At 43.1% G+C, this 16,298-nt stretch overlaps 3 protein-coding genes across 3 annotated transcripts; 2 read left to right on the plus strand and 1 right to left on the minus strand.

Moving 5' to 3' along the window:
* Positions 1-299: 299 nt before the first annotated feature.
* Positions 300-734, minus strand: LOC127753890 (egg cell-secreted protein 1.2-like). Its single transcript, XM_052279339.1, has one exon. The coding sequence runs from the start codon at positions 732-734 to the stop codon at positions 300-302; it is 435 nt and encodes a 144-aa protein (XP_052135299.1).
* A 1,800-nt stretch (positions 735-2,534) lies between these two features.
* Positions 2,535-8,768, plus strand: LOC127753891 (60S ribosomal protein L3-like). Its single transcript, XM_052279340.1, has 12 exons — positions 2,535-2,701; positions 3,450-3,563; positions 3,811-3,924; positions 4,013-4,170; positions 4,402-4,492; positions 4,668-4,733; positions 5,003-5,100; positions 6,151-6,248; positions 6,933-7,043; positions 7,325-7,629; positions 7,752-8,161; positions 8,288-8,768. Exons 1-12 carry the CDS (start codon positions 2,648-2,650, stop codon positions 8,544-8,546), a joined length of 1,878 nt encoding a protein of 625 aa, XP_052135300.1. The 5' UTR covers positions 2,535-2,647; the 3' UTR covers positions 8,547-8,768.
* Positions 8,769-9,647: 879 nt separating this feature from the next.
* Positions 9,648-14,759, plus strand: LOC127753889 (uncharacterized). The gene is made up of 9 exons (XM_052279338.1): positions 9,648-9,789; positions 10,979-11,103; positions 12,996-13,076; positions 13,165-13,253; positions 13,331-13,405; positions 13,531-13,589; positions 13,675-13,734; positions 14,082-14,333; positions 14,422-14,759. The coding sequence occupies exons 2-9, from the start codon at positions 10,981-10,983 to the stop codon at positions 14,493-14,495; spliced, it is 813 nt and encodes a 270-aa protein (XP_052135298.1). The 5' UTR covers positions 9,648-9,789; positions 10,979-10,980; the 3' UTR covers positions 14,496-14,759.
* Positions 14,760-16,298: the final 1,539 nt, after the last annotated feature.

The following is a 16,298-nucleotide window of genomic DNA, read 5'->3' on the forward strand; positions in this document are numbered from 1 at the left end:
TTTCTAGAGGATGATTTTGGCTGTAAATTGAACTTCTCATTTTGTTCAGTTTATTTATCTAATTATCCAGTCAGTTAATTTAATTTACCCATTATCTCATTCATGTAAGGTAAAACAATTTGGAATCAACTGGAATGCTCAGACAGTTCTCTAAACCTTAAAAACCTGATAGGAGTACTTGCCAATGCAAATCACTGACAAATTCAAGCAAAACAGCGGCTGCAAACTGGCTATAATCAATTTATTTCCAAGTTTATTTTATTACATTAAGAGCGTGTTCAACGCGCCACCGGCCGGCGCTAAGCGGACGCCGGCGCCGGCGCGGGGGCGGCGGAGGAGGCGTTGGTGGAGGGCGGGGGCGGGGCGGCGAGCTCGGCGTCGCAGAAGCCGCGGAGGATGTCGGCCTCCTGGGCGGTGAAGCCGATGGAGGCGAGCATGGCCGGCCAGCAGCGGCGGGTGACGGTGCGGATGGCGACGCAGCAATCCGGGCCGAGGTAGGACTCGCCGTTGACGAAGAAGAGCACGATCTCGTTCGTGCACGACCCCAGCTTCGTCACCGCGCTCCAGCACTCCATCATCCACCCTCCCCCTCCTCCTCCCTCCGCCGCCGCCGCCATCCCGTCGAACGCCGCGCCCAGCCTCTCCTCCAGCGGCGGCACGGTCGTCGTGCTGCTTCCTCCAGCTGCTGCCGCGGCAAGTAGCAGGAGGACGGCGAGCTTCACGGCGAGCGCCATTGGTGAGCTTGGTGGCAATTAAACTTGGTTAGCTGGGTTTGTGGGAGCTGATGGTGCAGTGATCGATCGCCGGCGAGCTGTGGTTATATAGGGCGCGAGGAAGGGGAAGGGGATGGGATCTCTGCCATTGTTGATGGTAGTGGCGTCCATTGCCATTACACTGCACTAGCTTAGTGATCAATGGCGGCGACTGATCATATTCTTAGTGATCAATTATTATTATTACAGAGTTTCTTCAGTTCTGTAACTTGCAGGCTTATTTATTAATCATGAGTTAATTTAGCTATGGTGGGGTAAAATTCATTGTTTGCAACAGGATCAGTTAATGACAAATATTTTAGCTTTATATTGTGGCAAAGAAAAAAATAAGTTTCTTTTTTTAAAAAAAAACTTTAAATCAGCACATGGACGTGGTAACAAAATTGCTCACCTAGTGTGTCAATGGCAAAAATAAATTTTTTGGTATTTTGCTTCAAACTATTGCAAAGTAATCGGTTTGGCTTCCTCACCTATTTTGCTTCAATCCTATTTACCCAGCAAAATGCTGCCCTATAGCGTTTCTGCAGCGACTGATAATATATCCTTACCGCACAAAATTACTATATTACAGAGTTTCTTACAGGCTTAATAAACAAATAGTATTATTTTCTCTTCATATTATGGCAAACGAAAACAAATCCTATATTTATATATATCTATCAAGTTCATCCCCACTACGTATAGTTAATGCTAATTCTCTCTTCTGTCGTGAAGCCACATCAACTCAATTCTTTTAAGACTTTGGATGATTCATCAAAAGTGCAAATTGCATCTCTTTCCACCAAAAGATACACCATACAACCCAATTATTTATAACATTTGGATAATTAATAAAGGTAAAAAATATACAAACACATGAAAAGAAATCATATAGTTGGTTTGAAAGAAAATTTTAGAACTCATATCTACTATATTATTACATAATTCTTCCGCAGCAACGCGCGGGGTACACATCTAGTTTTACTACACACCAACCCACACGTATAGGAAAAACACATTGTAAACTTATTTTTGGTGCAAACTAGTACTCCCTCCATACTCGTAAAGGAAGTCGTTTTGGACAGCAACACGGTCTCCAAAACATAATTTTGACTTCTTATTTCTATAAAAATATTTATTGAAAAGTGATATATGTATACTTTTATGAAAGTATTTTTCAAGACAAATCTATTCATATATTTTTTACATTTTCAAACTCAACAACTTGAGAGTTATTTATGATTTGTATTCCCAAGGTTTGACTTAAACATTATCCTAAACGACTTTCTTTACGAGTACAGAGGGAGTATAGAGTAAAGTCTCTGCTTATAGCCTAGTACGTATTTACTCCCTCCATTCCAAAATATAAAGCATAACCACCCTTAACCCAAAGACCAAGAAATAATTAATATCTCATCGTTATCATGAATCACCCCAATTAATACAATACATGCAACCAATAGAATTGAAGATCTTGTGAGTATAGGATTTAAAATAATAATGATTTAGGGGAGAGAATGTGCTAATTAATTGCATGCATGCACGCACGCCTTATATTATGAAACCACTTTAAAAAGTAGTTGTACCCTATATTTTGGAATAGAGGGAGTATTATTTACCCAGCGAAATACAAATTTACTCAAAATAATGCGCAATAAAAGGATTATTTACGGCCCAATAGATCACATGGGCCTAAAGCCCAGCAAGGAGGATCGGAGGCCAGCCCACGAATTGGTGTGTGTAGACATCTCCCCGATCTTCGTCTCCGCCCTTTTCGTCCGCGACGCCACACCGGAGTGGGCGGAGCCGGAGGAGGTGGCCGCGTCACTCCCCGCTCCGGCGATCCGGCCGAGCTCTCCCTCTCCAGGTTCCCTTCGCGAGCTTGGGGGAACAGGATGGCCTCCGCGCAGGATCCCTTCTACATCGTCAAGGACGAGATCCAGGAGTCGGTGAGCTCCTCTCCCCGTCGCTCATTCGTTCACTTGCTCGCTCGCTCGCTCGATCCGTTTACCGGGTTGTCCATGCCCTATAAAGCAGCGGGGTCTCTTGTGTCGTGGCGTGTAAATGCGAATCTCGGGCGCTAGACTCCATCGCGGTGAACCAGTGATTTCTGGTGGTCACTCACTGGTGTGTGGTCGGTCTTGATTTGCCGTGTTCTTCGCTGTGTAGATTCTCATTCAAGCGGTTTGATCTTCTCTGGGTTGCACACAATTGCAGCTCTGGATCCGTTTCCTGGGCTCTTCGGTTTCGGTTAACTCCCTGTAGGAGAATTGCAGGAAATTAATGCGTCTTAGTGAGTCTCACCAATTCATGGATCTGAGAGATTGATAGAGCTGCTCCCTCTTGGGTGTGTGGTAGATGAATGTAGCTACTATGTGTGATGTTGTGCAGAGTTGTTATGCCATCTGTTAGTATATGTGAATGTGATATCTTTTTTTTTCTCTTGTGAGTATATATGATATCTGGTTTCCTCATTTACAATTTGGCATTATACCGTCTTTTTTTTTTTTTACCGAAGGATTTTCCCTTTAATGATGTATTCTGTTACTACAAGGTCTGAAGACAATTGTGTTATATTCTTTCCAACAATTATTTCGATGCAAATAATAACACCGCAAATGATACTATAAGTAGTGCATTTCTTTACTTTCATGATGCATATAACAACTTCTCTTCTGTTGCCCCATTGTTGTCCAGATAGAAAAAATTCAAGATACTTTGCATCAGTGGAAGCAAACACCGGAAAACACTGGAGAACATGTGCATCTGACCAAAGAAATAATAGCAAGCTGCGAAAGTATCCAGTGGCAGGTATATGGGATTGCCACCATATTTTTAGTGTCATACTAATTTTAGGCTCATGATGCCTGTAGTTATTCTGCCTCAGGACTCTTTTGTACTTTTACTTTTTTTATAAATATTTTGGCCAATGCAACCACTCACAACCCATAAGGTTCAGAATGGTTTGATGTATTTATAAACTGTCGTTAACCCTCCATTTCTTTTTCATGTTCTTACTTCATCTCTGACTTATATATGCCTTCGACCTTTCATCCAGGTGGTTGAACTGGAGAAAGCTATTTCAGTTGCTGAGAGAGATCCAGCTTACTATGGACTTAACGAGGTTGAAATAGGAAAAAGGAGGAACTGGACTAGCACTGCTCGTAACCAGGTAGTCTTGCAGTATGATAGTCTACAACCTGATTTTCTGCTATAAAATGAGTTTGATGTGGCAAATAACAATATTTGAAATAACCTAGGTGGTCTCCATAAGGCGGTGTGTTGAAGCTGGAAAGCAAAAGAGTGCCTTTGGCCATTCAGTCAATCCTTCTGAATTAGTGAGGTCCAAGCAGCACATTGCTCAAGATAACGATGACTTCATTGCTTCAGAATCAGATCAGCAGATGCTCCTGATTAAGTAAGCGCTTACCAAAATGATCTAATTTCCTGAGATTCATGTTGTTCGAATATCAAATTAGAACTTGTAGCTCAAAGAAACAAAGAATCAAAGTTCTGCTCCATGGAATCATATAATTTCCTAAACAAGAGATTTGAAATTGCCTTCCATAAGTTTGTTCTATTTTTTTTCCTCTCTCTATGAACTGTGGACCAAACGATCACTGATAAATGCATTGCACTTCTTCTGTAGGCGACAGGATGAGGAATTGGATGAGCTTAGTGCTAGTGTCCAGCGAATTGGAGGTGTTGGTCTCACCATACATGATGAACTTGTTGGACAGGTAAAGTTATGATAATCTAATTTCCTTACTTGCTTTCGTACAAATAGTTTTTTGTGTACTCTCTTTCCTTGTATAAATGTTGTACAGTACTTAATTTGACTACTGTATATTGTGTTATTGAAATGCTATTGTCCTTTGTGATGCCAATGTTTGTTTTCTCGTCTATCTTGCGCAGGAAAGACTTTTGGGGGAGCTAAGCCTTGACATGGAAACTACGACCAATAGGCTCGACTTTGTGCAGGCATGCGTTATATCTCTCTCTATCCCAATACAAAAGGAATACTTCCTTCGTTTCACAATGTAAGTCATTCTAGCATTTCCCACATTCATATTGATATTAATGAATCTAGACATATATCTATCTATATTCATTAATATCAATATGAATGTGAGAAATGCTAGAATGACTTACATTCTGAAACGGAGGGAGTATCATATTTTCCACCTAGTCTGTTTTGACTCCAGATTCCAACAGCCTGAAAATTCTTCCCCTCTTTTGATTTCGTGCAGAAAAGGGTGGCCATGGTCCTGAAGAAGGCCAGCTTGAAAGGCCAGATTATGATGATAGCATTCTTGGTGGTTCTTTTCATCATTCTTTTCGTTTTGGTGTTCTTGACTTGAGAAATTTGGTGTGAGTTAACATTCTTGTTGTGTTCAGAACTATACGAGAGTGCAGAGTTTTGAGTCATTGTGTATTCTTATCGGGTGCATAGAGCAGACAGCTTAAGTACATTGCATGTAATTGTGTCGGTAGTTTGTTCCTTCTGAAATTGGCTCTGCCAAGTGATATATCATTCTTTTCCCCTGCATTTCCATCTCTTCTGCCACAAGTGATTCGAGACTCAAGAGGCAGAAAAAAATGTACTACCTTTATTATTAAATATTTTTTTAATAGATGATACCATTGGCTTTTGGAATAACTCTTGATTATTCATTTTATTCGAAAAGAATCAGCGTAAACATCTTAAGTATAAGCCATACTTAATATTTTATTTATTTTTTTTTGGAATACAACGAGTGGTCAAAGACCATGTCAAAAAGTTATCCTACATATCATTGACATCTTTCCGCTTGAATGAAGTGAAAAGCACATAAATTAACACAAGAAAATTTGAAACAGAGAGCAACATTTTGCAAGTGCTATTTGATTTAACCCCATATATGAGCATGGGAGAAAAAAAGGAAGTGAAGAAGAAAAGAAAAAAGATATTTCTTAGAAGAATAATAAAAAAAAACAGAGAAAATGATTAGCAAACGAAGAGGTCAAGTGGAGGTATTGTGGGCCAGAGCCCATCCCATCCCAGCCCAGCCCAGAGAAGCAAGAAAGCCCTAGAAGCATTCATCGCGGAGGGGCATTTCCGTCCGACCCATCAAAACCCTCGTCGTGGCGCCCCCCTTTATAAGCGCTGTCCTAGGGTTTACCCTGCTCCGCCTCCACACACACCCCACCGCCACTCGGCGCCGCCACCCCGCACCAGGTAACCATCTCATCCTTCGCCTCCCCTCGATTCGCTGCTCGCCTGCGGCGGCGGCGCGGCTAGGCCATTTCGTTGCCGGCGTCGGCCTGCGGGTTCACCGGTGGGTGCTTTGCCCCGTTTGCTTTTGTCGTGGATCTGATGGAGTTTGCGTTTTCTCGCGGGATTTTGTAGGTAAGGGAGGAGGAGTAAGAAGATGTCGCACAGGAAGTTCGAGCACCCGAGGCACGGATCCCTCGGCTTCCTCCCGAGGAAGCGCTCCTCCCGCCACCGCGGCAAGGGTATGCTCTCTCACCTACTCTCTCTCTCTCTCTTTTGCTTGTGCGGTGCTGTATTTGTAGAGCTTGCGCCTTGTATGGTAGAGTAGAAACTTGTTGGATCCTCTTGGTAGAAAATAGGATGTAGTCGTGGACGAGATGCTGTTGCTGTATGGATCTATAGGCCTAGTTCTGTGTGCCTGGCTAGATTGTTGTGCGCCCCAGTGTTCTTAGCAAAATGGACTTTGATTCTGGTGCTCTGTATATATGACCTGAAAGCCTATGCTCTATTTGTCCCCATAATTTCTTTTTGTTAGTGTAATGGTCCCCATAATTTCTTTTTGTTAGTGTAATGGGGGAAAATAGTAAAAATGAGGTAATAATTCTATGTTGATCTGATCAATCCATGTGCTTCCATCATTGATTGTTGAATTCCTACTAAGAGCATACCTCTACGGTGATGCATTTCCCCATATATCTGCATATCTGACATGAGTGTACTCTGCCTATTTTTCAAAATGCTGAAATTTATTGTTTTTCTTGCCAATAGTATCCAAGTTTGGGAATTCTTTCTAGCAGTCTCTAAGGCTTAGCTTCAACTTTTAGTTTTTTCTTGTTCCAGTCGTGTTCTCGGTGCCATTTTGCACTGCCAGTTGTTTATGTTGTGATTACACTACCAATCTGATATTTTGTTCTCTGTTATTGCAGTGAAGTCATTCCCCAAGGATGACGTCAACAAACCATGCCACCTCACCTCCTTTGTCGGTTACAAGGCTGGAATGACCCACATTGTGCGTGAGGTTGAGAAGCCTGGTTCCAGTATGTGTCTAATCCTTTTGCCTTTTGCCAATGCTATTTTGTTCAACCTGGAAATAGATGACCATGTATTATGACTATGCGGAAGAAGCAACTACGTTAGTTTCATCTGTTGGTGTTCTTAATTTTACTTGGAAGAACATAATATTCTGAATTAATGGCAACAAGTCCTAACATAGTTGAGTACTGGCCTTTAGCCAAGATAATACTAAGACTTTTGTATTCATCTGAATATGCATACTACTGAAGAGATTTAACCTTGTCATTTTTCTAATGCTTTTCAGAACTCCACAAGAAGGAGACCTGTGAGGCTGTTACCATTATTGAGACACCTCCTATTGTTGTTGTTGGACTTGTGGCCTATGTGAAGACTCCACGTGGCTTACGCAGTCTCAACTCTGTCTGGGCTCAGCATCTAAGTGAAGAAGTAAGGAGAAGGTTCTACAAGAACTGGTGCAAGAGCAAGAAGAAGGCTTTCACCAAGTATGCTCTCAAGTATGATAGCGATGCCGGCAAGAAGGAAATCCAAATGCAGCTTGAGAAGATGAAGAAGTATGCTTCTGTTGTCCGTGTGATCGTGCACACTCAGGTCAGTAACCTACTGTTATTTTACTATCTTGTATTTTGAGCCCTTCTATTCAGTTAATTGGCTGGGAACCATGTGCTGTAAATTGTTTGTTCATTCTCATTCTAAATCTTTATGTGCTTCAGATTAGGAAAATGAAGGGCTTGAAGCAGAAGAAGGCTCACCTCATGGAGATCCAGATCAATGGTGGTACCATTGCCGATAAGGTGGACTATGGATACAAGTTCTTTGAGAAGGAGATCCCAGTTGATGCTGTGTTCCAGAAGGACGAGATGATTGACATCATTGGTGTCACCAAGGGTAAGGGTTATGAAGGTGTTGTCACACGTTGGGGTGTCACTCGCCTTCCCCGCAAGACCCACAGGGGTCTCCGCAAGGTCGCCTGTATTGGTGCCTGGCATCCTGCTAGGGTTTCCTATACTGTTGCCCGCGCTGGTCAGAATGGGTACCACCACCGCACTGAGATGAATAAGAAGGTTTACAAGATTGGCAAGTCTGGCCAGGAAAGCCATGCTGCCTGCACTGAATTTGACAGGTACCAATTCGTCTACCAGATATTACACCAGCACTCCATGATTGCAAATCTGTCTTCTGTTTGATATGCTATTGCATCTGTTTGCGAGCGAAACTCAAACGATATTGTGCTTGCTCTTGCGCTCAGGACTGAGAAGGACATCACTCCCATGGGTGGCTTCCCTCACTACGGTGTTGTGAAGGGCGACTACCTCATGATCAAGGGTTGCTGTGTTGGCCCCAAGAAGAGGGTCGTCACCCTCCGCCAGTCCCTGCTCAAGCAGACCTCTCGTTTGGCGCTCGAGGAGATCAAGCTCAAGTTCATCGACACCTCGTCCAAGTTCGGGCACGGTCGCTTCCAGACCACCGACGAGAAGCAGAGGTTCTTCGGCAAGCTCAAGGCTTAGTTTGTGCGGTTCCTCAGCAAAGTCAGAATTTGTCAAAACGATCATCACTACTCTATACTTGGTTCTCTTCTCTTGATATTTTCTGGGGTATTAAGTTTTGTAGCAGATGTTTCAGGACCTGTTGATCTATGAATTTGTGCTCCCTTCTGCTGTCCCTACCTTAACTCTGTTGAACCCTATGGATTAAATCTCGTAATGCGGTTTTGCTAGTTGCTTGTTGTCGATTTTGGCGTCATTGCTGTTTTGTTCCAAGAAAGCACTGTACTTAATGTTATGTAGGTCAGTAGGTGTATTTTTGCGTAAGGAAATTTGCGCACCATCAGATGTGCCTCTAAAAACTGTATTTAGGCTGAGTTTAGTTTTAAACTTTTTCTTCAAACTTTTAATTTTTTCATCACATTAAAATTTCTTACACACACAAACTTCTGAATTTTTCATCACAATGTTTCAATTTTAACCAAACTTTCAACTTTTCCATCACATCAAAATTTTCTTACACACAAACTAACTTTTGACGTGAACTAAACGCACCCTTAGTCATCGGTTTCATCGTTCCCATATTTTCTGATATTGGAAAATAATAATAATTTATATTCAAAATTCTTAGCGATTTAGAAGACAATTTTATAAAAATAAAATATCTTAAAGTTAACTGTAAAATTTAAATCTAAACCTTAGAATTTTTAATCTCACTCCAAGTAAAAACAGTGAAAAATCTGATGTGACCACTGCACAGTGGAACACTCCAAGTGGCAAAATTACCTCGACACGTGTCGCGCAGTAGCACGGCACAAGAGTACAAGAAAACACAACCAGGCTCACTGACAACTGTGGCCCACAGTCTACCCACGGCGGCAGTGAAAAACCGGGGCCCCTTATCCTCGAACCAGGCGCCCTATCCCACCCGCTGCCACCAAAACCCTCCCCGCGCCCGGTCCATGGACCAACCCCAATCCGCACCACCCATCCCCCCAAACCAACGCGCAGGATCTCCCCACGTGGCGCGGCCCACGTGCGCCGCGCCCAGGTGGGAGCCCCACGCGGAGAGCCGTAACCCCACGCCACGTACGGGATACGGGAACGCGCCCCGGTCTCCTCTGCATTGCAACCACCTGAAAACTCCTCTCCTTTTTTTCTTTTTTTTTCTCTTCTCTCTCCGCCTCGCAGAGTCGCAGCGGAGGAGTTGCATAGACGAAGCGGAGGAGGAGGCGGCGAGGCGAGGCGAGGCGAGCCCAATCGGAAGGTGCGATTCGTTCCTCTCGTCCTCGATTTGGTAGGGCTCGCGTCGCTGACTCGGCGGCGGCGGCGGTGGAGGTGGTGGTGGTGGATTTGGGAGGTGGGGGGAGTTGACGGTTTAGGGCTCGATTTGGTGGTTTTGTGGTTGTGGTCCCCCTTCCCGTGGTTTCGTGCGTGTCGGCGGTGCTGGACTCGCCGGTGCTTTGGTCGGTGGTGGCGGGACTGCGAGGTGTAGGGGGGGTTTGGGTGGGTTTTCGGTTGCTCTGCGCGTTGCCGCGGCATGTAGCTGTGTTTGGGTGCTGCTCTTCGTGGGGGTGGGGATTGGTTCGGCGGCGCGGTTGGAGTTCTGTTCCCTTGTGTTGGAATCACTCTGTCTTAGGATTAAATCAAACGACTAAGGCTTGGGAGTAGCAGTCGAGTTATATTTTTAGTTCTAGGTGTACCGGTAGTAGCCGGTGTTCGCACTCTTGTGATTGACTACTCTGAACGGTTGGTTGTCGATTTCGGAGGCGCAAAATGGTTCTGTACGTGCTACGTGTTGGGTTTCTGAATTATCACACTAACGTTCTGCTCTAATGAACTTTGCTGTGTTTTAGGTCCTCAGTGTTTGAGTGTCACTTGCAAACATCACTGTGACTGTGATTTGTCACTAAGGTCCTAAGTAGATTCACTAATGTGTGAGAGGGAGCTTCATCTTGACCTGCCAGATTTCTGTACTTAGTGCCTCAGTTTGTCCACGTTTCATCTCCTTTGTGTGTATTTCATGGTACTAGCAGAATGTCCGTGCTTTGTTACAGAATCAAAAAGAGTGATGAGTGAAAAAGAGAACCTTATTGCATTTTCCTAGGCGAAAATTAATCATTTTCTTGCAAGTCGATGAAGGGGTGGTCTTACCTGTCAGATTGCAGTAATAGATTTAATCTCTAGTTTCAAAAGATATTCATCTTGGTTGGGGACTTTGATGGTTTTCATTTTTAACTTACTCTTAGGTTTTGTATAAATTTCACTGGTCGTTGGAATCTCACTCAGTCTATATATGATCGAGTGAAAATTAATTATGATGCTATCTTATATTCGTATACGGTTTGCTCTCTCCCTATCTTATTTCTGCATAATTTATGATCCTATCTTGAAGTAATTCTACATTGTGGCTTGTATATATTGTCGTACTGAAATATCAATGTATCAATTCATAGGCATGGATAGATACCAAAGGGTGGAGAAGCCTCGCAATGAGACACCAATTAGTGAGAATGAGATCAGGATCACTGCACAGGGGAGGATGAGGAACTATATCAGCTATGGGATGTCGTTGCTTGAGGTGACCCTACTACTATTACTTTCCTTTGGCTATGTTGTTATTTGAGGTAGAACATGCAGCAACCTTTTTTGTGCCATGTTTTAACAATTAACAGGACACGCTTGCAAATTGACATTGTGGACAGTGAAGATATTTTTAGGGATACCCTGTATGTACTGCACTCATGCATATGCCTTTATTTATCACTAAGTGTTTCCTACCAATAGTAAGCTGTTCGGTTATCTTAAATTCTGCATCTGCTTGTACCCAGTTTTTATTGCTGCATAAGTCTAAAAAAGTACATGGCTCAAAAGGCCCCAAAATCTCTGTTATCTGCATTTTGTAAGCTTGTCTTATTCACACCTCTGCACAGCTCAATCAGAGGTATCTTTGGATTTTTAAGTTCGAAATCTGCTCTTATGATTAGTGGCTGTGCCAGGAATTCTATGAAGCCTGGGAAAACCTAACTAAAGCATATCCATATTCTCATATGTCGCCATCAAAATTGGCATCCCAATTTTTTTTATATAGAAACATGCCCAAAATGCATGTAAATATTTATAGATGAAAAAAAAATGATAATCAGTATAATCAATTCAAGGTGCTAAATTCAATATTACTGCTGCCTCAACAATTCGCTAACACACCCAAGCACCTCACGAAACAAAAAAATAATTATATCCATGCAACATATAAGAAAATAATACATATTCATATTTAGAGTGAAACATTTTGCTAATACATCCTACAAGGCGAATGCATTTTCTACATGTGGTGGTGAACCTTGGTCTGTCATGCTAAATTTATACATCGAAAAATTTCAAGACTTGTCTTATATATGAACTAAGTATTACTCCCTCCGTTTCAGGTTATAAGACTTTTTATCATTGCTCACATTCATATAGATGTTAATGAATCTTGGTATACATATATGTCTAGATTCATTAACATATATATGAATGTAGGCAATGCTAGAAAGTCTTATAATATGAAATGGAGGAAGTATTATAGCTTGTCCCTGAAACTATAGCACCGATTATTCAGTCTAATTCAAGACCGTGGTAAAGAATTGAAATTTAGTTGGTCAGTGTTTTTTATATTGTTTGATGCCTTGAATGTACATCTAAAATGATGCCTAGAGATGCATGGGAGATTGGGAGTTCGATGTACAAGTTCATGCATATGATACGAGAATGAGGCGTTAAGTTGGGACTGTGACTGTGAGACAGGCCATATAGGAAGCCGAGGATGGCAACAACCTGCTAGCTGCAGCCTGCAGGATCGCTGTTTGCTGGACACCCACCTTTGGCATTTACACATTGCCCGGGAACTACTCTATTTCAGGGAAAAATTAGCGTCGACCTCCAGGGATGTTACCATGAAGTCCGGGCAGCCACCTGTGCTGCCCGGAGGTGAATCTGCCTCTGCTTATGATTTAGGTTGGCATAGTACATCGTCAGTTGCCACTGTAGTACCGCAGAGGACCTCCTGGTCCTTCCAGTATTTCCTTGTGCTTCTTAATGTCTGTTACTGCTCCTGAACTTTCTGAATATTATCGCTTGTCGTTGTATCCATTACGTAGCATTTGATCCTGACTCCTGAAATATGTGTAGTTTGTCAGCCTGACAAATGTGCAAACATTCGTCCCATTCACTTGATTGTGTAGAAGATACCTTTGCTGTTTTCATATGCTATTTCTTCAGCTTGTTATGTACAGTGTTCCTTATTCTATAAGATGCCATCGTCAAAATGTTTGCATATGTCCCCTTATGCCAAAAAGTTTATTGGGTCGTCAGTGGTCAACAATGCTATATTTCCTCTTGTGGATCCTTATGCAGTCTCATGTTTTTTATTTAATCCTGGATAATGTGACTATATGTTCAATATGTTCATCCCCATATCTTCTTTTTCAGGAAAATGGGCATGATGAGATTGTCATCAAAGCTATGGGAAGAGCCATCAATAAGACAGTCATGGTTGTTGAATTGATCAAGGTTAGTGCTAATTATCACTTCCACCTAGTAATATCTAATACCAAAGTTATTCTTTGTTTTTTCAACTTACTCTAAATTTTTTGTTCAGAGAAGGATCGGTGGTCTTCATCAGATTACATCTACTGAATCAATTGACATCACGGACACTTGGGAACCTTTGGAAGAAGGCCTTCTCCCGTAAGTATTTTTTCAGAAGAAAAAAGAAAAGGAAAGACTTATCGTGAGCCATGACACTAGTGTACTGCTTACCACAGCCTAGAGACCACCCGGCATGTATCAATGATCGCCATAACATTATCCAAGAAAGCACTGGATATGTTATCTCCAGGGTAAGTTGAACCCTGTCCAGAGCTAATATGTTTTATCCACTTATTATTCACTTATTTGGTGCTGTTTATTAATTTGAAACTGATAGTGAATATGTCTGATCATTGTCTGTTGATTAAATCCTTAGGTACCAGCCACCTATCCCAGCTGAAGAAGTGAGACCCGCTTTTGACTATGAACACGAAGGTATTGTTCTCGCATGATTCTGACTTCCTGCTTTAAATATGACTAGCACAACCATTTGATGACAAATTCCTTCATGGCAATTTAGAATCTTTTCCCGCTAATCGTGGAAGAGGCCGTGGTGGTGGCAGAAGAGGCAGGGGCAGAGGTATCCTCTTTCTTATGTCTTCTATGAGCACAAAACTACCAGACTACAACACACATGGTTATTACCAGTATCTGTTACCATTGTAGGTAGCATGCCATACTGCTTGCAATCTTATGAACTGGCTTTGCAGCTTCTACCATCCTGTTGCTCTTAAATAAATAAATAAAAGATCTAGTTTCTAACACTTCCTACATTGTGCCTTGTTTAAAAATGTGCTAGTTGCATTTGTAGATTCAATTATGCGTCTTTTTCCATCTGCAAGTCTAAAAAAAGTGTATGTTATTTGTTGAATGTCTTGCCGACTGGATAATATTATGTTTGCTAATTCTTTCATAGCAAATGTGCAGCCATGAGCAATGGTCCCCCCGCTTATGATTATGGCGAGGAGTGGGAAGAGGAAGGAGATTATTACAACTACAGAGGCAGAGGGAGAGGCCGATTTAGAGGACGAGGACGTGGAAGAGGCCGTGGTGGCTACTACGGAGGTGGTCGACGTGGTGGATATGGCTATGATTACGGTTATGGCGGCAGGGGGGACTATTATGAAGATCAGGGTGAATACTTTGAAGAACCAGAGGACTACCCCCCTCCAGGCCGTGGTAAGCTCAGTCTAACATAACCAACAATGTTTCCAGGTTTCGCCATCTCACTTCTCATGGCTCCTCTCATCCTCGGTCGGCTTCACAGGACGTGGCAGGGGAAGAAGGGGCGGAGGACCGGGACCATTCCGTGGTCGCGGCCGTGGGCGTGGTCGATTCTAAGATGAAATCAGGAGGAGGTGCCCTTGAAGCTTGAGAACTCGTGTGCTTAAATTATCTGATAATGCTGTTCTGTATGGGGGTTTCGACATGAATCCGTATGCCCCATCAGTATGTTTTTACTTCCCGTGGCGGTGTGACTGATTGGGCAAATTTTGTGGCTGGATCTTGGTTTTGTAGCTAGGCCTGTCCTGTCAGCAAAAGCAACAACAAACAAACAAACACCCTGTGCTGCTGTTTATTTATCAACAACCTAGGTTTCCTTCCTGCGTGTGCTCTGAATGCCATGAATTCTGTTTCGTCCATTCTTCCTGTTGCTGATGATTCCAGCCAGCCCTGAGCCCCTGCCTAACCAGGCAAGTCATATTGGATGCTGACGTGTACATGTTTGTACACGCTGGAGTCAAGGTCGAAGGCCACATGCTGGAGCTGACGTGGCGGCAGCAGATTGGCACGTGCGCAGTGGCCACACGTGGGTGGTACAGTTGACTAATTGTCCTCCGGGTCTGTTTAGTTCCGAAAATTTTTCGCAAAAACATAACGTCAAATCTTTAGACACATGTAGCATCTTAACTAATTAAAAGATTACTAATTTTCCAATCGTCGCATTAGAATTTTTGTATGTGTTTTTTTTCCGATTGATTCATGGCCTTGAGTACGTATCAAATACAAGCTGTAATTTTGTTTTGTCCGTTTCGTCCGTTGCTCACGTCACATAAAATCGTCGCTCGCGTCATCATGCCTGCAATGCCGCGTCATCGCGCGATCATGAAAAAAAAACGCGGCAACGGTAAGAAAATAGCAAATCGAGGTAGAAAAAAAAAAGAGCTCCCCTCCCTATTTCTTTTTTTTTCTTTTTATTTCTAAAAAATAAATAAACAATCTAAATTCCTAATCACAAAAAGAAAAGATCTAATCTCTATCTCTATCTCTAATCTCTAACTAATTAAAAAATTAAAAAAGTTTCCGTCGTCCGTATATAAAATAAACCCATTATCTTAACTAATTATTCATAATTTTCCTTTCGTCACCTATTTTCCTTTCGTCACCTAATTTTCATCCATACGACCATGTGATCCGTCCCTCCCAAAATTTAGGTTCGTTCATTTGAGTCCGAGTCTATCTTCAAAAAACATCCCCAAGCTAGATCCCCAAATCAATCAATCAATTAGACAACCAAAAACAACAAGAAAATACCAAATTTAATCTTTGACCTCATGAATTTGACCCCCACAAGAAACCCATGTATTATCATAAATCCAACAACAAAGGCAGAAGGAGGCATGTCGGGTGTCAAGGTAACCGGCGTATTCGGTGGTGGCGCGGAGGATGGTAAGGCGGCGCGGCTCCGGAGCCCTTCCTCCCGCCGGATCTGGCGGAGGGAGGGCGCCTCCGAGCGGCCGCTGCTCCTCCCGCTGCACGTCACCGATGCCGCCGCTCGCCACTGACGAGGAGGGGAGGGCGCAGCCATCGCCACCGATGCCGCCTCCCGCTGCTGGCTGCACCGTCTCCACCCGCCGCCGCCACCCAGCGCCCACCGCCTCCCCTCTTGCGCCGCCGCCTGCCGCCTCGGCTCTGAGAGAGAGGAAAGCGAGAGAGAAGACCGAGAGAGAGGAGAGGAAAACGAGAGACCGAGAAAAAATAATGCGAGATCTCGGCCTTATCTCCTCGATGGCCCCACTGGCTCGGCTCTGCTCAGCCTTATCTCCACTGTGGATGGATGGATAAGACTCGGCTCAGTTTTTGCAGGTGCCCTTTTTTTAAAAAAAACGGTGTTATAGGTGTCGGTTTTAAATTAACCTACAC

This window comes from Oryza glaberrima, chromosome 11, assembly GCF_000147395.1.
Source record: "Oryza glaberrima chromosome 11, OglaRS2, whole genome shotgun sequence".
In the NCBI taxonomy this organism is placed as follows: domain Eukaryota; kingdom Viridiplantae; phylum Streptophyta; class Magnoliopsida; order Poales; family Poaceae; genus Oryza; species Oryza glaberrima.

What these genes read in the sequence shown, in the direction of transcription:
- LOC127753889 (XM_052279338.1), top strand. Translation starts at nt 10,981, where the DNA reads ATGGATAGATACCAAAGGGTGGAGAAGCCTCGCAATGAGACACCAATT. An exon ending in TTGGAAGAAGGCCTTCTCCC is followed by an intron (nt 13,254 to 13,330) that starts GTAAGTATTTTT and finishes TGCTTACCACAG; the next exon opens with CCTAGAGACCACCCGGCATG. An exon ending in CTGGATATGTTATCTCCAGG is followed by an intron (nt 13,406 to 13,530) that starts GTAAGTTGAACC and finishes TTAAATCCTTAG; the next exon opens with GTACCAGCCACCTATCCCAG.
- LOC127753890 (XM_052279339.1), bottom strand. Translation starts at nt 734, where the DNA reads ATGGCGCTCGCCGTGAAGCTCGCCGTCCTCCTGCTACTTGCCGCGGCA.
- LOC127753891 (XM_052279340.1), top strand. Translation starts at nt 2,648, where the DNA reads ATGGCCTCCGCGCAGGATCCCTTCTACATCGTCAAGGACGAGATCCAG. An exon ending in ATAGGCTCGACTTTGTGCAG is followed by an intron (nt 4,734 to 5,002) that starts GCATGCGTTATA and finishes GATTTCGTGCAG; the next exon opens with AAAAGGGTGGCCATGGTCCT. An exon ending in GTGTGATCGTGCACACTCAG is followed by an intron (nt 7,630 to 7,751) that starts GTCAGTAACCTA and finishes TATGTGCTTCAG; the next exon opens with ATTAGGAAAATGAAGGGCTT.